The sequence below is a fragment of the Mixophyes fleayi genome, chromosome 6 (assembly GCF_038048845.1).
Source record: "Mixophyes fleayi isolate aMixFle1 chromosome 6, aMixFle1.hap1, whole genome shotgun sequence".
Taxonomy (NCBI): domain Eukaryota; kingdom Metazoa; phylum Chordata; class Amphibia; order Anura; family Limnodynastidae; genus Mixophyes; species Mixophyes fleayi.
In genome coordinates this window covers 226,467,805-226,490,304 of record NC_134407.1, presented here as the reverse complement: position 1 = coordinate 226,490,304, position 22,500 = coordinate 226,467,805, and the positions used below count along the sequence as shown (strand labels likewise).

Genomic DNA, 22,500 nt, shown 5'->3' with positions numbered 1-22,500 from the left:
AGTGCTGTAGAGAGTGTGTCAAACACGTTTCAGCACCTGTTTGTGGCTTCCTCTAGTATTCAGAACGATGTGTTATTTTATATTTCTGTGGGTTTTTCAGGGTGAAGATGTGACTAATCTTAAGGTAGAAGATATAAAGGGAGAAGAAGAGACGTATGTGAGGGGTGATCAGCAGTGTAAGGAGGAGGAAATCCCTACAGATATCAGCACAGGTCAGTAATAATCACTTATTACAGAAAAGAGTCACATATTCTCCTTGTTCAGTCACTACAACAATCTCTTATTCTACACCCTCCTCTGTCAGCACAAACTAATGAGTAATTGTATCTGCCCAGTGGGGGAGTCAGGAGCCATCAGCCCCTATTAGACTCCTGCTCTCCTCCTCACATCATATCATTGTGCTACCAGCCCAGAGATCTGACCAGTCTCCTCCTCACACTCTCTGGTGATTCTCATACATCAGGAGCCACCAGCCCCTATTAGACTCCTGCTCTCCTCCTCACATCATATCATTGTGCTACCAGCCCAGAGATCTGACCAGTCTCCTCCCCACACTCTGGTGATTCTCATACATCAGGAGCCATCAGCCCCTATTAGACTCCTGCTCTCCTCCTCACATCATATCATTGTGCTACCAGCCCAGAGATCTGACCAGTCTCCTCCTCACACTCTCTGGTGATTCTCATACATCAGGAGCCATCAGCCCCTATTAGACTCCTGCTCTCCTCCTCACATCATATCATTGTGCTACCAGCCCAGAGATCTGACCAGTCTCCTCCTCACACTCTCTGGTGATTCTCATACATCAGGAGCCATCAGCCCCTATTAGACTCCTGCTCTCCTCCTCACATCATATCATTGTACTACCAGCCCAGATATCTGACCATTCTCCTTCCCACACTATCTGGTGATTCTCATACATCAGAGCCATCAGCCCCTATTAGACTCCTGGTCTCCTCCTCACATCATATCATTGTACTACCAGCCCAGAGATCTGACCAGTCTTCTCCCCACACTCTGGTGATTCTCATACATCAGGAGCCATCAGCCCCTATTAGACTCCTGCTCTCCTTCTCACATCATATCATTGTGCTACCAGCCCAGAGATCTGACCAGTCTCCTCCCCACACTCTCTGGTGATTCTCATACATCAGGAGCCATCAGCCCCTATTAGACTCCTGCTCTCCTCCTCACATCATATCATTGTGCTACCAGCCCAGAGATCTGACCAGTCTCCTCTCCACACTCTCTGGTGATTCTCATACATCAGGAGCCATCAGCCCCTATTAGACTCCTGCTCTCCTCCTCACATCATATCATTGTGCTACCAGCCCAGATATCTGACCATTCTCCTTCCCACACTCTCTGGTGATTCTCATACACCAGAGCCATCAGCCCCTATTAGACTCCTGCTCTCCTCCTCACATCATATCATTGTGTTACCAGCCCAGAGATCTGACCAGTCTCCTCCTCACACTCTCTGGTGATTCTCATACATCAGGAGTCATCAGCCCCTATTAGACTTCTGCTCTCCTCCTCACATCATATCATTGTGCTACCAGCCCAGATATCTGACCATTCTCCTCCCCACACTATCTGGTGATTCTCATACATCAGGAGCCATCAGCCCCTATTAGACTCCTGCTCTCCTCCTCACATCATATCATTGTGCTACCAGCCCAGAGATCTGACCAGTCTCCTCCCCACACACTCTGGTGATTCTCATACATCAGGAGCCATCAGCCCCTATTAGACTCCTGCTCTCCTCCTCACATCATATCATTGTGCTACCAGCCCAGAGATCTGACCAGTCTCCTCCCCACACTCTCTGGTGATTCTCATATATCTGTACAAGGGACAACAGCATAGTGATTCCATCAATGATAACTGAGATAAGACCTGTGTGATTATTATCCATGAGCCTCCATGTGCACTAACAGTGTTAATAGTTTGAGGCAACCTCTAATAGCACTACAACCACACATATTATTACATGTACAATAAGTAGTATGGATGGAAATTATTTGTACCTCTACTGCTTAATGAAAAGAGGGATCTTCATCTTAAAAAATCCCATGTGTCCCTTTACGGTGGCGGTCACAGTTCAGGCACTGGAAATGTCGGCAATTAACCTTTTAACATGAATGTGTCGGCAGGCTAAATGCTGATAGTGCGCCGGACCTGCCTCCATTACCTTTTTAATGTCGGCATTGTGATTAGCAACGTTGTCATTGTCGCCAATCACACTAGCGACATTGTGAAGCTGTAGGCACAATGAAATTGTCGGCATTACTAGTGCCAGAATTACGTACCCACCCTCCCTTGAGCCCATTAATAGAAATGGTCTGGTACAATGAAGCTACAACTGGGGGTTCCCACTTTACCCCCTGGTCTGCAGAGTTGGTGTCAGTTATTATGAATCCACCAGTGGAACTCCCTTTTTTACAGCTGCTCTGAACTTGCTATCTGTGTTTCTGGATAGGTGACACTAGGTGCACTTCCTACCATTACCACAGTGGGAGCCATGATACAAAATGACGGCATCTAAGTCATCAGTTTCTTGCAGACACAGGGAGGCGATTTTTCTGAAAAAAGCCAACAAAGTTGGTTTCCCCTCTTCGCACTTTAATATTAAGATCAATCAGACACACAAGATTTATAAGTCTATGATTTTTTAACAATTTAATTGTCTCTAGGTGGTTCCTTCACTTGGACAAGGTCTATTACTGACAACATATATATGGTTATCTCTGCAGAGTGGCTCAGCTTTCAAGGTGAGCCCCAGATTATTGTGGTCTCAAATATAGATAAGAGAGAGCTCACACGTCTCCTGTAATTATAATTCTTCCTAATATCTATATATCTATTGTGCTGTAGGTGATACTGCCCCATCTCACTTCTCAGTCTAGATCTAACATTGTTATGCAACAATCATAACAATCTGGATATGCATTTACCTACCAGGCATTATTCACGGTCTGAAATGTGATTTTCTATGTCGGTACATACTTGCAAAGGAAAATTGGAGAAAACCCAGGGATCAAATTAGGCCCCGCCGACCATAATGTCCTCATTTTTTCTGTTACTTTACCAGCCCTTTCTATCCCCAACCTCATGCGAGAATTGTACACTTTTCAAAAACTCACTAACATTAAAATTCAATCTCAGCCTTTTAACATTGTGTTCAGGTTCTCTAGTTTCCTATGTGCTCTCCTCTTTTTACTTCATTTGTTCCAGGAAGTCAGTGAAATACTTGGGCACACAGATACCATGTGATCTCTCCATACTTTATACTGAGTCAGATCTTCTTACACAGCATCTGCCCAGAATTACTTGGTACCACTACTTCTTTGTATTTTCCAGATTGTTACATTCCTGGTTCCCTTCTATTTATTTACACATCTTTTAAATATATGATGAAATGAAGCCTTTTCTGTCCTATCCTAAACAAGAAAATCCTTTTCCATCCCATGCTCATTTTGGAGTTTTAATGTATGGGATCAGACCCTTATCTATGGTATGTTTGGGATTTCCTCAGTTGATACCTTGCCAGATTGTGTTAGTAAGTGTTAACAAGTTTTGGGGAGGTAAACAATGGTGTGAGATGTCCTTAGTAATACACAATGCCTCCACCAGTAGTAAGGTGGCGGAGGCCGGGTACAAGCTTCTATCCAGATGGTTCTGTATTCCTGTACAACCGTTTTGTTGCTGTATTCCAATAATTTTAAAGTTGGTTCTTGCCAACATCTGCAGAGTGTGCGCCGCCGTGGCTGGCTCTGGGCAGAGTGCGCGCCGCCGTGGCTGGCTCTGGGCAGAGTGCGCGCCGCCGTGGCTGGCTCTGGGCAGAGTGCGCGCCGCCGTGGCTGGCTCTGGGCAGAGTGCGCGCCGCCGTGGCTGGCTCTGGGCAGAGTGCGCGCCGCCGTGGCTGGCTCTGGGCAGAGTGCGCGCCGCCGTGGCTGGCTCTGGGCAGAGTGCGCGCCGCCGTGGCTGGCTCTGGGCAGAGTGCGCGCCGCCGTGGCTGGCTCTGGGCAGAGTGCGCGCCGCCGTGGCTGGCTCTGGGCAGAGTGCGCGCCGCCGTGGCTGGCTCTGGGCAGAGTGCGCGCCGCCGTGGCTGGCTCTGGGCAGAGTGCGCGCCGCCGTGGCTGGCTCTGGGCAGAGTGCGCGCCGCCGTGGCTGGCTCTGGGCAATGTGATTGTGTTATGTTTTAGGCCAAGGTTTTATTTGTTCAGCAAACAAGTCATATTTGTTGTATATACTGTATATTTATAATTGTAATTAAGAGTCTGTAGTTTGCGAATAGAAATTGAACTGAACATCTTGAAATCACTAATATTATGCAAGTTTTGGGGTATTATCTGCTCCTCAATGTAAAACCATGATGTCTATTTCTATACATTTATATTATTTCCAGCAGATGGACGAAAAATCGGGGATATCGCGGAGAGACATCTCATTTTGTCTCCAGATTTTGAAACAGAAGATAAAAATGTTATACGAGATTCCCCAGGAGAAGGTCCTGTGACCCTAAATATATATCCAGTGCTTCACAGTTCAGATAGGTTATCTGATCCCTCTAATCATGAGGAACGTTCTCCTGATAACTCCGACATTGTTACACATAGTACAGCTCATAGAGGTAGTAAAATATTTTCTTGTTCTGAGTGTGACAAATGTTTTACACGGAAAGCAACTCTTGTTACACATCAGAGAAGTCACACAGGTGAGAAACCATTTTTATGTTCGGAGTGTGGCAAAAGTTTTACAGATAAATCAAAACTTATTAGACATCTGAGAACGCACACAGGTGAGAAACCATTTCCATGTTCTGAGTGTGGGAAATGCCTTACACAGAAATCAAAACTTATTAGACATCTGAGAACTCACACAGGTGAGAAACCGTTTCCGTGTTCTGAGTGTGGGAAATGTTTTACAGAGAAAACAAATCTTGTTTCACATCAGAAAATTCACACAGGTGAGAAACCATTTTCATGTTCTGAGTGTCGGAAATGCTTTCCAGATAACGTACATCTTGTTATACACCAGAGAATTCATACTGGTGAGAAACCATTTTCATGTTCTGAGTGTGGGAAAGGTTTTACAGTTGTATCCAATCTTCTTGCACATCAGATTATTCACACAGGTAAGAAACCATTTCCATGCTCTGAGTGTGGGAAATGCTTTACACAGAAATCAAAACTTAATAGACATCTTAGAACTCACACAGGTGAGAAACAATTTCAATGTTCTGAATGTGGGAAATGTTTTACAGAGAAATCAAATCTTTTTTCACATCAGAAAATTCACACAGGTGAGAAACCATTTTCGTGTTCTGAATGTGGAAAATGCTTTCCACATAATACACAGCTTGTTAAACATCAGAAAAGACACACCGGTGAGAAACCATTTTCATGTTCTGAGTGTGGGAAATGTTTTACAGATAAACCAGCTTTTGTTAGACATGAGAAAATTCACACAGGTGACAAACCATTTTCTTGTTCTGAGTGTGAGACATGTTTTACAGAGAAATCAAATCTTGTAAGGCATCAGAGAATTCATACAGTTTAGAAACCATTTTCTTTTTCTGAATGTGGCAAAAATTGTATATAAAGACCAGCTCTTTTTATACATCAGAAAATACACACAAAAGAAAAGAGGATTTTTGTACTTACGTTAAATCCATTTCTCTGATTCTGTCTGGTGGACACTGCTACCATGGGTTGTGGAGGGGAGCACGGAAGTTGGCACCTAGCTGGTTAACTTTAGTAACTGCTGACAGACCCCTCCCCTCTACAATCCCCCTGTCACCTCCCAGTTAATTAAAAAGCCCAAAGGAGAAAAGGCCAATCAACCCAGAGCACACAGAAGAAAAGCAGAAGGGAGGGATCGCAGTGTCCCCCAGACAGAATCAGAGAAACGGATTTAACGTAAGTACAAAAGTCCTCTTTTCTCTTTCATCCAGTCTGGGGGACACTGTTTACCATGGGGACGTTCTAAAGCAGCCCCTTAAGGGTGGAACCGCTCTGAAAGCCCCGCTCGTAGAGCACTACGGGCAAAATTTGCATCCGCGAAAGCAAATACATTAAACTGATAGAATTTAGTAAAGGTGTGGACAGAGGACCAGGTGGCTGCTCTCCAAAGTTGGTCCGCAGAAGCCCCATTTCTCGCTGCCCAAGACGCCCCTACCGATCTGGTGGAATGGGCCGTAAGCCTCCCTGGCACAGGACGGTTATCCCTGATGTAAGCCTGTCTAATGGTTGCCGTAATCCATCTTGCAATAGACTGTTTTGAGGCTGCCCAGCCTCTTTTATGAGAATCAAAAAGGACAAACATAGAATCGGAACGGCGAATCTGGGAAGTTTTCTTAATGTAAATACGAAGAGCCCTAACCACATCTAATTTCTCCATATATTGCTTATCAGACTGAGAAGCCGTCCTAAAGACCAGAACCACAATTTCCTGGTTCAAATGGAAATCCGAAACAACCTTCGAAACAAAGGAAGGGAGAGTCCTTAATACCGCTCTGTCCTCATGGAAAACCAAATATAGTTCTTGACAAGACAGAGCTCCCAACTCTGAAACTCTGCGTGCAGATGCAATAGCGAACAGAAAAACGACTTTCCAGGTTCGAGACCTAAAATCTGCCGCAAGTAATGGTTTAAAAGGGGGCCCTGTAAGCATCTCCAAGTACCAGGTTAAGATCCCATGGTGCTGTAGGCGGAACATAGGGAGGCTGAATATGTAAGACTCCCTGAAAAAAAAGTCCTGATGTCTGGTAAATCCGCTAATTTCAGGTGAAAGAAAACTGAAAGCGCTGATACCTGAACCCTTAAGGAACCTAAACAGAGACCCGCTTCCAGCCCATCCTGAAGAAAAGCCAATAATCGAGAAAGACGAAAAGATGACGTGTGACGAGATCTATTTTTACACCATCTGATATAGGCTCGCCAAATACGATGATAGATGCAGGCTGAAACAGGCTTACGAGCTCGTAGCAGAGTGTTCACTACACTGGGGGGAAAACCCCTAGCCCTCCAGAGCCTGGCTTCAACAGCCATGCCGTTGAATTCAGCCGAGGTAAATCTTGGTGACGAAATGGACCTTGAAGGAGAAGATCTCACCCTACCACCATAGAGATTATGTCCGCGTACCACACTCGCCGTGGCCATGCAGGTGCTATCAGAATTACTGATAGACCGCCCTGCCTCACTCGTCTGAGTACTCGAGGAATCATGGGAATTGGAGGGGAACAGATTATCCAACCTGAAGTCCCATGACATGGTCATTACGTCCGCTGCTACTGCCAAGGGGTCTCTTGCCCTTGTGCAAAACTTGGGAACCTTTTTGTTGTGTCTGGAGGCCATGAGATCTATATCCGGTAGACCCCACCTCTGAACGAGAGACTGAAAAACTTCCGGATGGAGGGACCACTCCCCTGGCATCATCGCATTGCAACTGAGATAATCGGCCTCCCAGTTTTTTATTCCTGGAATGAACACTGCAGAGATTGCTGGAACATAGTGTTCCACCCAAGCGAATATCTGAGCTGATACCCGCATTGCAGCTGCACTTCTCGTTCCTCCTTGCCAGTTGACGTATGCCACAGCCGTGGCATTGTTGGACTGAACTCTGACTGGATGACCCTGAAGAAGGGTTTGGGCCCCCCGAAGGGCCAAAAGGATTGCCTTCAACTCTAACGTGTTGATGGATAGGGAGGACATGTGATCCGGAATCAGCCACCACTGAAGCGAATTTCTCGCATCCGGAGACAGAGAGATTTTCTGGCGATCCAAATGAAGTTGGGATCCCGACCATTTTGTCAAGAGGTCCCACTGAAAGCATCGGAAATGAGCACGACCGAAGGGGATCGTCTTGAAGGAGGCCAGCATCTTCCTTAGGAGACGCATTCACAAGTGAATTGAAAACCTGAGATGTTATTCTCTGAACTGACCTGATTTTCTCTTCTGGCAGAAACACCTTCTGTTGTTTGGCGTCCATGATGAGTCCCAGGAAGATCATGCGTTGGCTCGGAACCACCTGGGATTTCTTTAAGTTTATTAACCACCCATGGCTCTTGAGGAAAGCTATGGTGAGGGACAAATGCTGTTGCAAGCAAATCTCTGAGGCGGATTTTATGAGAAGATCGTCTAAGTAAGGCATGACCTGAACTCCCCTTGAATGAAGACAAGCTGCAGTACTGACATGATCTTTGTGCAAACCCTTGGAGCCACGGAGAGGCTGAAGGGAAGAGCCCGAAAAAGATAGTGGGAGGCTCCCACCAGAGCTAGATTAAGGCTCTGGGGGGCCCGGGGCACTTTAGACAGGGGGGCCCCTGTGATGTAACATGGTTATTATTTTAGACAAATACACAGGCAATACTGTGTGCAATACTGTTAGTTACACGCAGCTCTGCCTTCACAAGCAGTACGTTGTGAAGCGGGACATCCCTCCCAACTGTCCTTGTAGTCGGACCCAATCCTGACTACGTGAGACAGTCACTCAAGTTCAGGACTGCCGGACCAGATTCAGGACATTTGGCAGTCTGTCCTGCTCTCTCCTACCTATTATCACTTTCACCACCTGTGACTGCTGGTGTCTTTAGCACAGTTGCTGCTTGTCTGAATCCTGGAATGTTGGAGGCCCTATTTGGAAAAAAAAATGGGTACATGAAATTTTAAAAAAAACTCCAACCAGCCCGAGCATTAAAACAATAGTATTCCCATTTAATATATAAACACATTCCCCTCCCTCCAAACTGCACAATCAATAAATTAAATGTCATTTATGTCTAAAAAATATAACCATTTCCCACAACCATCCACGGCATTAAATAATTCATATTCACATTTAATAAAAAGACCTAATTTTCCTCAAACAGCCCCACATTCATTTATGAGCTTCCAAACCACTCCAGCATTAAATTTAAAGGTCCAATCACCCCATCTTAAATTGATAGACCACACTATTAAATTAAATTGCCCCACCATCACCCTACAAATAAAATAGCACCCAATAAATAATTAGCATACACCTGCAATCCACCATTAAATTAATAACCTACCTCCCACATTATATTAAGAACCGCCCTTCCCTCACACATTTTATTAACATACTACTCCCCTCACACACACATTATATTAACATACTACTCCCCTCACACACACATTATATTAACATACTACCCCCACTAACTTTGTTCTATCCACGCGCTGTGTATATATATATATATATATATATATAAAATCTAATAATGATTAATAAAATGGAGGATCCTATAACTTATAAGTTACAGGAACCTCCATTTTATTAATCATTATTAAGGTAATCACTGAAACCAAAATAAAGTAATTACTAAAGCCTATATATATATATATATATATATATATATATATATATATATATATATATATATATATATATATATATATATATATACACACACACATACACACATATATTTATATATATAAAATCTCCAAGCACCCCCAGTCTCCTTTGGTGTAGTCCATGCCTGGGAGGAGCTGCTGCACATGCGCAGCAGCTCCTTTTCCTCCATCTCAGAATGTACAGCAGCTGCGGTGATGCTGTACATCACGCCGACGCCAGCTGTCAAATTCTGTTAAGGGGGTAGGTGCACAGCAGCACAGCCGCACAAGCAGAAATCGGATCACCAGGTGAGGGGGCCCCCCCCTTAATCCGGCACTGGCTCCCACCGTGAATCTCAGGAGAGACTGATGACTGCTCCAGACAGGAAAGTGGAGGTATGCGTCCTTTATGTCTATGGAAGCCATAAACTGATTCCTTTCCAATCGCTTTATTACTGACCTCAGGGACTCCATCCGAAATTTGTCCACTCTCAAGTGCACATTTAGGTTGTTTAGATTTAGGATGGGTCGAAAGGAACCGTCCGGCTTCCTGACAAGAAAAAGATTTGAATAAAAACCTTTCCCTTTCTGGTTTTCTGAGAACCTGCAAATAACTCTTGCTGAAAGAAGAGAGGCGACACAACTCTGTATCGCCTGTCTTCTCTGTGGATCTCGGGGTAGCAGGGTTACAAAGAACCAATGGGGAACAGGACCCAAAAGATCTATCATGTACCCCCTTGTTATAATGCCCCGAATTCAAGGATCCTGAGAGGACTCTGTTCTGGAAAAAAGACAGACGCCCCACCCCCCACCCTCGCCACCTCCTGGTGGGAATAATTGCAGTCAGGATGCAGGCCTCTCCTGAACCTTGTAGGCTTGACGTCTAGCTGAGAAAGAGGACCTACCTCTGGCTGAAAAGCCTCTAGAATTTGGTTGTCTTCGCCTGCATGACTGGCCCCTAGGAAAGGAGGTCCCCCGAAAAGGACTGCCTAAAGGAGCTCAAACTCGGGGACCGGGTTCTGTATATGTTCACTGAGAAATGATACTGTCTAATTCCGGCCCGAACAAACCTGATGCTGAAAAAAGAATGGTTTCTATGGATTTCTTAGATTTCGAATCCGCCTCCCAGGATTTGAGCCATAAGGTTCTCCTTGCTGAGATTGCCGAAGCCTGAATAGAGGAAGAAACAGACGCTGTGTTCTGCACTGCCTCATAAAGGTACCCCGATGCCTCTTTCAAATGTAAAGCTAGAGGGAGCAATTCTGAATTCTGCAAGGCCTCAGCCAGCTGCTCTGCCCATGCTTCCATGGCTCTAGCGACCCAAGCCGAAGCAAATGTGGGTCTAAAGGAAGAACCCGCTGCTACAAATATAGACTTTAGCTGAGATTCAATTCTGCGGTCAGTGGGGTCCTGCAGACTTTCAGTGCCCGGGACTGGCAGGGTAGTGTGGCCGGCTAAATGGGCTACAGGAGTATCCACCTTCGGGATTCCTTCCCAGCGAGCCAGATCCTCTTCCTGTAATGGATATAAGGAGGAGAATCTTTTTGGAATAGAAAACTTCTTGTCAGGTTGTTTCCTCAGCAATATCTCTCAATTCCACCGAAGGAGGAAAACGAATAACCTTTCTTCTGGCTTTCTTAAAGAGACTTCTGTCTATAGGACTAGGATCCTCTGCCTCTGGGAGGTCCAATACCAAATCATCAATGCCCTGATATCTGGCGGTTTCTTCCTGATCAGACACCTGAACCTGGTCAGGATCAAAATTTGTTTCTCTTTCTTCTTCAAAAAACCCTCAGAATCCGAGGGGACAGTAAAGAATTGGAGGATCTAAACCGCTTTCTTTTAGAATGGCCCAAATCTGGTGATTCAAGTAACTGGTTTAGCCTGTCTAAACCCTTTATTAATGATGAGGACCATGCTGGTTCTGCCGATCCGCTATCAAAGAAGAAGGGCCTGCTATAGCCGTCCCAGAAGAAGCAGCAGGACCCCCCACAGTTGTGACGGTATTATCCGATACAGAAGGAAGAACTGCCGAGCTTGTCAGTAACTGAGTAGATTTAGTGAGAAGCTGGGCTAAAGAGGAAACTGACTGCGTCAGAGAAGCTACCCAGACCGGTTCCTCCGACAGAGGGGCTAAAGTCTGCTGGGTTTGCGCAGAGAGGGGTCCCCCTTCGCAATCAGAGCAAAGCGCCAACAGGTCCTTCTGCCCACATGGTAATTTAACCTTATATCTAGAACAGGTAAAATATTTTGCCATAGGACCTTTTCCTTTATCTGTCATTTTACAAAGGAAAGAATCACCAAACACACCAGACTTGAGAGAGAGAGAGAGAGACAGAGGAAAGAACAAATAATGAACTAATGTACAGTAAAAATTGTACTTGTACCTTTAAATAAACAATGTGATTGGCAAGTAAAGAGTACAATAATATTACCCCTACTAGCTCCACTCTGTCAGCCACCAAATACAGATATAGAAATGCTTAATAAAAATGGCAATACTTAGCCAAAAGGCCAAACACAGGAGAGTAGTCCAGCAGCAGTGTCCTGATGCCTGCTCCCACAGAGATGTATCGCTTCCCGGGCTTCTTCTTGGCGCCAGAAGACCGGACTGTTCCAAGTGAATTGAAGCGTAGGGGAGCTCTATATAGCTTTAGTTCCCTCTCTTCCGATATTCTGTCTCCTCTACTTTTTTTTTTTAAGAAAATAAATAAGCAGAGTAATGGAGACCTCGAAAAGATTGAGGTCTCCTGCAGTGGTTGGACCCCGATGCCCCCCCTCCTATTTCTGAGGGGGGATCTTGGTCTGCCCCCTTCTCTGTTTTCCTCGTTTCTGCCCGGGTCCGATTTCCAAAATGGCCGCCAGCTAATGAACCAATAACCGGCGCTCTATGCCTGCAGTGGTAGCGCCGGTTACCGGGGAGGCTGTGAGAGTCACATTGGTCCGTAGAGACCGCTTGTCACTCTGATTCGGACAGTCTAAAACTCTGCCAGTGAGGGCCCTCGGCTCTCATCTGACAGAGCAGTGTCCGTGCTGCTGTTCTGGGAGTGTGCTCTCTATGGTAGAACACACTCCCAGGTCTGCCACCAAAATAAAAGTACCTAAAAGAATTAAAAAATGAAAAGTTAAACAAAGAAAAAATAAATTAATATTCAATAAATTACAGCAACTGAACAAAAATAGCAGCCCAACTCCTTGGGCACCTAGAAAAAACTGGGAGGTGACGGTGATTGTAGAGGGGAGGGGTCTGTCAGCAGTTCCTAAAGTTAACTAACTAGGTGCCAACTCCCAGCTCCCCTCCACAACCCATGGTAGCAGTGTCCCCCAGACTGGATGAAAGAGAAAAGCAATTTTACATGAAACATGGCAGCAGCAGCAATACTATATTGTAAGATCCATTGATTTTATTAATGAAAATATTAAACATATGCATAAATATATGAACAGAATGTATACTTAAATGTATATTGATATTACTGAGTAATGGTGGTCACGCAGTATATTAACATTTTATAGTTAATCAACATAAGACTAAAACAGAAGCTTATTGTAGTTCTCTTATTTTATTAGCTAGATCATACTATGTAATTGTAGTTGTGAGAGCTCATAAACTTAGTCCTGTGATTGTTACTGCCTCACCGAGAAGCATTTATAAAGCTGCAAAAAGTGTGGCTCCACAGTAGAAATGCAATATTATGACACCATTTGTATAGTTGCTCCCATTTATATAGGACTTATATAGGTACATACATGGCTATTCACGCTAGACAGCAGCAAAGATGGGAGAAATACTAGCTGCTTAAATGGTAAAAGTGTGTGAGGACAGTGGTCCGAATGTAATCTTGAATATCATAAGATTTGTGCAGTTATTTACATTTATAAAAGAAACGGAGAGACATTGATGCCTAGAACTGCGTGAGAGCACACAAGCCGCACTACAAGGATACAATATGTTACAATGCCTTTGTTTTGGTCCTTCTCACCCTTATGACATGGGAACCTGATATATGTTTAACTCAATATGCAACACAGAGGGTTTCTACTTGGTTATGCCTGTTATTCTTAATAATCCTGTCCTGTTGTGGGGAGCGTGGAACACTTTCATTACTGGATATTATACGACAGTCTTTACGGATTATTCTTTGACTTTTAGAAATCTGAAGCTCCTAAAAGTAATTTTTGGCTTTATTAAACGTTTTACAGAGTCTCTGGACCTCTACGTTCTCTTTAAGTAGGTTGACTATCTTTCTGCTAAAAATTGAATATATGTTTTTGTGTAACATATGTTCCCCACTTCTCCTGGCTCCTCTAATTTCATTTTAATGCAATTTTGTTTATAAAGATTTTCCCTCCAATTTTTTTTTATTTTTTCACCGTTCTAAATATTATGTTCAAAATAAACACTTTCTATATAACACTGTTTGTCTGGTTAATTATAAAATATTTGGCTGGTTCATCTATTTGAAAATATGTAATTTGTATTGCATTAGTGTATATTATATAGAATTACAGGAATCACTGTATGTTTATATCTTTCTTGATAGAAAACTGTAATGTTTCACATTTTGCCTGTCACTAATATGAAGCTGATCTCATGTATAAGGTGGGGGGAAGCCTATAAGAATGGGAGAGCTCCCCTGGGTCCCACTTGCATCTCTGATTTCTTGAGTTAGTGATAGTGAGATTACACTAATTCATTTTATAATTGAATCTACGTGATCAATAATAAAAGGGATAACTTTATTGGAATAACTGGGTATTACAGGAGTGTTAGCTTTGGAATGCACTACTTGGATAATAAACAAGTGCAGATAGAATGCTTATTTCATGAAAGGACCATTTGATAACAAAGAGGAAGAATCAGGACAACTATTCACCATGGATGACTATAATAATATATTACAGGCTCCTGGTTTTTGTAAAATGCCAGGATGCTTTAGCTATAATCTTGTTGGATGTATGAACATATTTGCCATATACAGGCACATTTACCACCATAATCTGGCAGGAGCCGGACACTGCTGCTATTAACCTTTAAATGCTCGGATTGGTTACATGTTGGCATAGCTGTTTTCACTGCTAACTTGCTGAAGTAAAGAGTTGTCAGTTCTGGAATACTCTGTGCTGCTGTTACCACTCTCACTGTTACCTTTACAAATTTGTTTTTTTTATAGTTCCATTGTATCTCTCGACCTTACCCCTGGGCTTTGTTGATGGTAGGGGGTATACAGTTGTTATTTTATACCTAAAGCTTGACACATAATTGGTGTGACCTGAACAGTAAACGTTTTTCCCCTCTCAGAGGAAGTACCAGAGGCAGGTCCATATCTGCAAACAAACGCAGCTAATAGTTTCTCTGCAGTTACCTACACAGGGGCCATGCTCTAACGCAGCCATAAATCAACACATATCTGTATATAGTCACAATGTCTTACTTTGAATGAAGTCAACCTGCAATACATCGAAGGGACAAAATCCACCATCCTGATCAACACCTGTAGATTGGGATGTACTAAAAGGATGATCACAGAGAGGGATGATTGGGGTGCTTGCCTGCAGTTCACCTCACTAACACTGGGTGGCAGCATCTTTTTATCGTGTGAATCATTGTGATTGATTTTTATGAATGAAGACTTTACTATTGCGGCAGTATGTAACTAAGTGACCAGCTGCCTGCGGATTGGAGCAATGAGACCACGTGCTTCCTGGGCCGGTTTTTAAAACAGAGCACCTGATCTAATTATCATCTTTGCCTCCAATGAAAAGTCTCTCTACAAGCCGAGAAAGGCGTCAGGCTTATTGGCGGACACTAGAGGAAGTTAACCCTGGGGTTGCTACTGTTATCACTGGCCAAAGGCTGCTATGAACGCTATGGACACCCTACCTTTCTACTGCTGATCGCGGTATCGACCTTATATTGATTGAAGCTTTATTATTTATTTCTGCTCATTTTCTCCCATTGCTTTTGATTAGCTCCACACAGAGCTGTGGTGAACGGGAGTTACATGTCTTGGAACACACAATATTGGTTATATACCTGGCTTCTCCTCCTGCAGTTGATTAGATGCCGTAACTAGACATGTGCGGGCGGTGCCGTCGTCCAGGACGCAAGCCCAAGGGGGCGCAGCAGCCTGGCTCTGTACGCATGGGCTTTTACTTCCGCAGTGGAACGCATGCGCATTTCACTGACAGGAAGTTCAGCATTTGGAACGCAAACTTGCGTTCTGTACTCACAGTATCATGTAGTGTTGGATCTTGATGGAGCAGGCAGGAGCTAATTACGGTTCAATACCATGAAGAATATATTATTAGAATAAACCAAAAAATGAATAAACCAAAATGAAATAATACCAAACTGATGGTTAGATGCACTAGATTCATTAGCGATAAAGACATAATGTCTTTATCACTGTAGCTGTCTTTATCATTAAATCTCAACTGATCAATTTGAAAATCCATTAAAGGTTTTTTAAAATGTTTTTAAACTGGTTTTGCATTGTGGATTTACTGCTTAAGTAATAGCAGGTGTCTGAGATTCCAATTAGACGAGTTTGGACTCTATATAGTACCGTCTAATAAAGACAGGGATCATATCTCTGATGAAGTTGTCCGCTGGCAGTGAAACGCGTAAGTTTGGCTCCTATGTCTTTTTGTGATTAATCACTTATATGCCGTCTCTGGGTTGTTTGGTAGCTCAGTACTGGGCTTCTCTCCATGTTTCTGGTTTTATGAAGTACTTGTTCCATGATCCCCTTATCTTATCCTTTGTCTGAGAATTGAGTCTCTAGGAATTAGCTCTGTGTTTAGAAAGGTTTCTAATTGTGAGCAGTTTCCTCTGAGCCTGGTGAACTGGCCTAATGAGATATTGTTGTGCCAGTTTTTGTGGTGGCTACTGGTGGCCAAAATGTAGCTGTTAAGGTCAACTGATTTACCTTTGTGAGGAGTTGGTTGACGGTAATAGTCAAATAGTCATAAATAACATTATAAATGGTCTCATACATGTGCCAGACTATTAGTTATAACTTTAAATTATTTTTTTTTATGTTGTCGCACTAGTCTGTTCCGTACAAGATTATAACTCCATACCATGCAAGTTTGATATTATAATATAGTTTTTGTTACAGATTCTACTGATAGTTCACACATTTTTTTAACATGGCAGCGAGGTTGCACCAACCAATTGAAGACAACAAACGAGCAAGAGAAGAAAGACTGGTATTAATAGGTGCACTAAATCTTGTTCACTACTAAATGTAAGGAAACATTTATACCCCTATTGATTGCTAAAACTCAACCTTTAATAATTGCAACTAAAATAGATGATATATTTCACATTCACTTTTTTATATTTGGCTGTTTTTAATAACAAATGTGAAATAAAGCAGTGAGTTAAAATAAAGTCTGTGTGTATTTCCTTATTATCCTTCATTCGATAGTTATTGCACTTATAGTTGAACATTCTATATAGGTTGATATATAGGCATCCGGTGTGATACTCTCTTATTATGAGCCCCGTTCAGTACATACATTTAACCAATCAGCAATTATAGAATAATCAATTAACTGCATCAAAGTTCTCAGACTGTAAGGCAGCGTGATATCCGTAGCTCCATAACCGTGGCTGATGGGGATAATTCCCGCTTGAACTTATGCGGTTCCCTGAGTACAATCAGTGATGAGAGTTAATTGCTATCTGCCTATAATAATCTTATTCTCGGGGTTTGGGCAAATACTACAGTAAAACGATCGGTTGCCCCACATAGTTCCAAAGTGCTCTAATCACTAATATAAGAAGGAGGAAGGATATATTAGGTATATCAGACCTCCTTTTACAACTGTGGACTGTTTTCTATGTGTTTTCAGTTTGAAGATGACTATATTTTATTCACATGGGATGAATGCAGTTTAAGCATAGATAATGTGACACGGGCACACGTCTGGTGATGCACGCGTAGATAGTGTGACACGGGCACACGTCAGGTGATGCACGCGTAGATAATGTGACACGGGCACACGTCTGGTGATGCACGCGTAGATAATGTGACACGGGCACACGTCTGGTGATGCACGCGTAGATAATGTGACACGGGCACACGTCAGGTGATGCACGCGTAGATAATGTGACACGGGCACACGTCTGGTGATGCACGCGTAGATAGTGTGACACGGGCACACGTCAGGTGATGCACGCGTAGATAATGTGACACGGGCACACGTCTGGTGATGCACGCGTAGATAGTGTGACACGGGCACACGTCTGGTGATGCACGCGTAGATAATGTGACACGGGCACACGTCTGGTGATGCACGCGTAGATAGTGTGACACGGGCACACGTCTGGTGATGCACGCGTAGATAACGTGACACGGGCACACGTCAGGTGATGCACGCGTAGATAATGTGACACGGGCACACGTCAGGTGATGCACGCGTAGATAGTGTGACACGGGCACACGTCAGGTGATGCACGCGTAGATAGTGTGACACGGGCACACGTCAGGTGATGCACGCGTAGATAATGTGACACGGGCACACGTCAGGTGATGCACGCGTAGATAATGTGACACGGGCACACGTCAGGTGATGCACACGTAGATAATGTGACACGGGCACACGTCAGGTGATGCACGCGTAGATAATGTGACACGGGCACACGTCTGGTGATACACGCGTAGATAATGTGACACGGGCACACGTCTGGTGATGCACGCGTAGATAGTGTGACACGGGCACACGTCTGGTGATGCACGCGTAGATAACGTGACACGGGCACACGTCAGGTGATGCACGCGTAGATAATGTGACACGGGCACACGTCTGGTGATGCACGCGTAGATAACGTGACACGGGCACACGTCTGGTGATGCACGCGTAGATAATGTGACACGGGCACACGTCAGGTGATGCACGCGTAGATAATGTGACACGGGCACACGTCTGGTGATGCACGCGTAGATAATGTGACACGGGCACACGTCAGGTGATGCACGCGTAGATAATGTGACACGGGCACACGTCAGGTGATGCACGCGTAGATAGTGTGACACGGGCACACGTCAGGTGATGCACGCGTAGATAATGTGACACGGGCACACGTCAGGTGATGCACGCGTAGATAATGTGACACGGGCACACGTCTGGTGATGCACACGTAGATAGTGTGACACGGGCACACGTCAGGTGATGCACGCGTAGATAATGTGACACGGGCACACGTCAGGTGATGCACGCGTAGATAATGTGACACGGGCACACGTCTGGTGATGCACGCGTAGATAATGTGACACGGGCACACGTCTGGTGATGCACGCGTAGATAGTGTGACACGGGCACACGTCTGGTGATGCACGCGTAGATAATGTGACACGGGCACACGTCAGGTGATGCACGCGTAGATAATGTGACACGGGCACACGTCAGGTGATGCACGCGTAGATAATGTGACACGGGCACACGTCTGGTGATGCACGCGTAGATAGTGTGACACGGGCACACGTCAGGTGATGCACGCGTAGATAATGTGACACGGGCACGCGTCAGGTGATGCACGCGTAGATAATGTGACACGGGCACACGTCAGGTGATGCACGCGTAGATAATGTGACACGGGCACACGTCAGGTGATGCACGCGTAGATAATGTGACACGGGCACACGTCTGGTGATGCACGCGTAGATAGTGTGACACGGGCACACGTCTGGTGATGCACGCGTAGATAATGTGACACGGGCACACGTCAGGTGATGCACGCGTAGATAGTGTGACACGGGCACACGTCTGGTGATGCACGCGTAGATAATGTGACACGGGCACACGTCTGGTGATGCACGCGTAGATAATGTGACACGGGCACACGTCTGGTGATGCACGCGTAGATAATGTGACACGGGCACACGTCTGGTGATGCACGCGTAGATAATGTGACACGGGCACACGTCTGGTGATGCACGCGTAGATAGTGTGACACGGGCACACGTCTGGTGATGCACGCGTAGATAATGTGACACGGGCACACGTCAGGTGATGCACGCGTAGATAATGTGACACGGGCACACGTCTGGTGATGCACGCGTAGATAGTGTGACACGGGCACACGTCAGGTGATGCACGCGTAGATAATGTGACACGGGCACACGTCTGGTGATGCACGCGTAGATAATGTGACACGGGCACACGTCTGGTGATGCACGCGTAGATAATGTGACACGGGCACACGTCTGGTGATGCACGCGTAGATAGTGTGACACGGGCACACGTCTGGTGATGCACGCGTAGATAATGTGACACGGGCACACGTCTGGTGATGCACGCGTAGATAGTGTGACACGGGCACACGTCTGGTGATGCACGCGTAGATAATGTGACACGGGCACGCGTCAGGTGATGCACGCGTAGATAATGTGACACGGGCACACGTCTGGTGATGCACGCGTAGATAATGTGACACAGGCACACGTCTGGTGATGCACGCGTAGATAATGTGACACGGGCACACGTCTGGTGATGCACGCGTAGATAATGTGACACGGGCACACGTCAGGTGATGCACGCGTAGATAGTGTGACACGGGCACACGTCAGGTGATGCACGCGTAGATAATGTGACACGGGCACACGTCTGGTGATGCACGCGTAGATAGTGTGACACGGGCACACGTCAGGTGATGCACGCGTAGATAATGTGACACGGGCACACGTCTGGTGATGCACGCGTTGATAATGTGACACGGGCACACGTCTGGTGATGCACGCGTAGATAATGTGACACGGGCACACGTCTGGTGATGCACACGTAGATAATGTGACACGGGCACACGTCTGGTGATGCACGCGTAGATAATGTGACACGGGCACACGTCTGGTGATGCACGCGTAGATAATGTGACACGGGCACACGTCTGGTGATGCACGCGTAGATAGTGTGACACGGGCACACGTCAGGTGATGCACGCGTAGATAATGTGACACGGGCACACGTCTGGTGATGCACACGTAGATAGTGTGACACGGGCACACGTCAGGTGATGCACGCGTAGATAATGTGACACGGGCACACGTCAGGTGATGCACGCGTAGATAGTGTGACACGGGCACACGTCAGGTGATGCACGCGTAGATAATGTGACACGGGCACACGTCTGGTGATGCACACGTAGATAATGTGACACGGGCACACGTCTGGTGATGCACGCGTAGATAGTGTGACACGGGCACACGTCTGGTGATGCACGCGTAGATAATGTGACACGGGCACACGTCTGGTGATGCACGCGTAGATAGTGTGACACGGGCACACGTCAGGTGATGCACGCGTAGATAATGTGACACGGGCACACGTCTGGTGATGCACGCGTAGATAGTGTGACACGGGCACACGTCTGGTGATGCACGCGTAGATAATGTGACACGGGCACACGTCTGGTGATGCACGCGTAGATAATGTGACACGGGCACACGTCAGGTGATGCACGCGTAGATAATGTGACACGGGCACACGTCTGGTGATGCACACGTAGATAGTGTGACACGGGCACACGTCTGGTGATGCACGCGTAGATAATGTGACACGGGCACACGTCTGGTGATGCACGCGTAGATAATGTGACACGGGCACACGTCAGGTGATGCACGCGTAGATAGTGTGACACGGGCACACGTCTGGTGATGCACGCGTAGATAATGTGACACGGGCACACGTCTGGTGATGCACGCGTAGATAATGTGACACGGGCACACGTCTGGTGATGCACGCGTAGATAATGTGACACGGGCACACGTCAGGTGATGCACGCGTAGATAATGTGACACGGGCACACGTCTGGTGATGCACGCGTAGATAGTGTGACACGGGCACACGTCTGGTGATGCACGCGTAGATAATGTGACACGGGCACACGTCTGGTGATGCACGCGTAGATAATGTGACACGGGCACACGTCTGGTGATGCACGCGTAGATAATGTGACACGGGCACACGTCTGGTGATGCACGCGTAGATAATGTGACACGGGCACACGTCAGGTGATGCACGCGTAGATAACGTGACACGGGCACACGTCAGGTGATGCACGCGTAGATAGTGTGACACGGGCACACGTCTGGTGATGCACGCGTAGATAATGTGACACGGGCACACGTCAGGTGATGCACGCGTAGATAACGTGACACGGGCACACGTCAGGTGATGCACGCGTAGATAATGTGACACGGGGCACACGTCTGGTGATGCACGCGTAGATAGTGTGACACGGGCACACGTCAGGTGATGCACGCGTAGATAGTGTGACACGGGCACACGTCAGGTGATGCACGCGTAGATAATGTGACACGGGCACACGTCTGGTGATGCACGCGTAGATAGTGTGACACGGGCACACGTCAGGTGATGCACGCGTAGATAATGTGACACGGGCACACGTCTGGTGATGCACGCGTAGATAATGTGACACGGGCACACGTCAGGTGATGCACGCGTAGATAGTGTGACACGGGCACACGTCAGGTGATGCACGCGTAGATAATGTGACACGGGCACACGTCTGGTGATGCACGCGTAGATAGTGTGACACGGGCACACGTCTGGTGATGCACGCGTAGATAGTGTGACACGGGCACACGTCTGGTGATGCACGCGTAGATAGTGTGACACGGGCACACGTCAGGTGATGCACGCTTAGATAATGTGACACGGGCACGCGTCTGGTGATGCACGCGTAGATAATGTGACACGGGCACGCGTCAGGTGATGCACGCGTAGATAGTGTGACACGGGCACACGTCAGGTGATGCACGCGTAGATAATGTGACACGGGCACGCGTCAGGTGATGCACGCGTAGATAGTGTGACACGGGCACGCGTCAGGTGATGCACGCGTAGATAGTGTGACACGGGCACACGTCAGGTGATGCACACGTAGATAATGTGACACGGGCACACGTCTGGTGATGCACGCGTAGATAATGTGACACGGGCACACGTCAGGTGATGCACGCGTAGATAGTGTGACACGGGCACACGTCAGGTGATGCACACGTAGATAGTGTGACACGGGCACACGTCAGGTGATGCACACGTAGATAGTGTGACACGGGCACACGTCTGGTGATGCACACGTAGATAATGTGACACGGGCACGCGA

At 46.1% G+C, this 22,500-nt stretch overlaps 3 protein-coding genes across 28 annotated transcripts in view; 2 read left to right on the top strand and 1 right to left on the bottom strand.

Moving 5' to 3' along the window:
* The window catches only part of LOC142160107 (uncharacterized), a 208,708-nt gene extending 200,058 nt beyond the window's left edge, over positions 1-8,650 (top strand). For all 7 annotated transcript variants that reach the window (XM_075215068.1, XM_075215067.1, XM_075215061.1 and 4 more), the window contains 3 exons: positions 101-212; positions 2,697-2,774; positions 4,412-8,650. In XM_075215068.1, coding sequence (XP_075071169.1) covers positions 101-212; positions 2,697-2,774; positions 4,412-5,565 — 1,344 coding nt within the window. In that variant the 3' untranslated portion in view covers positions 5,566-8,650. The remainder of the gene's footprint in view (positions 1-100; positions 213-2,696; positions 2,775-4,411) is intronic.
* LOC142160072 (uncharacterized) overlaps positions 1-22,500 on the bottom strand; it is a 1,559,230-nt gene that overhangs the window by 240,317 nt on the left and 1,296,413 nt on the right. The window lies entirely within an intron of this gene.
* Positions 1-22,500, top strand: part of LOC142160103 (uncharacterized) — a 212,450-nt gene that overhangs the window by 8,145 nt on the left and 181,805 nt on the right. The window lies entirely within an intron of this gene.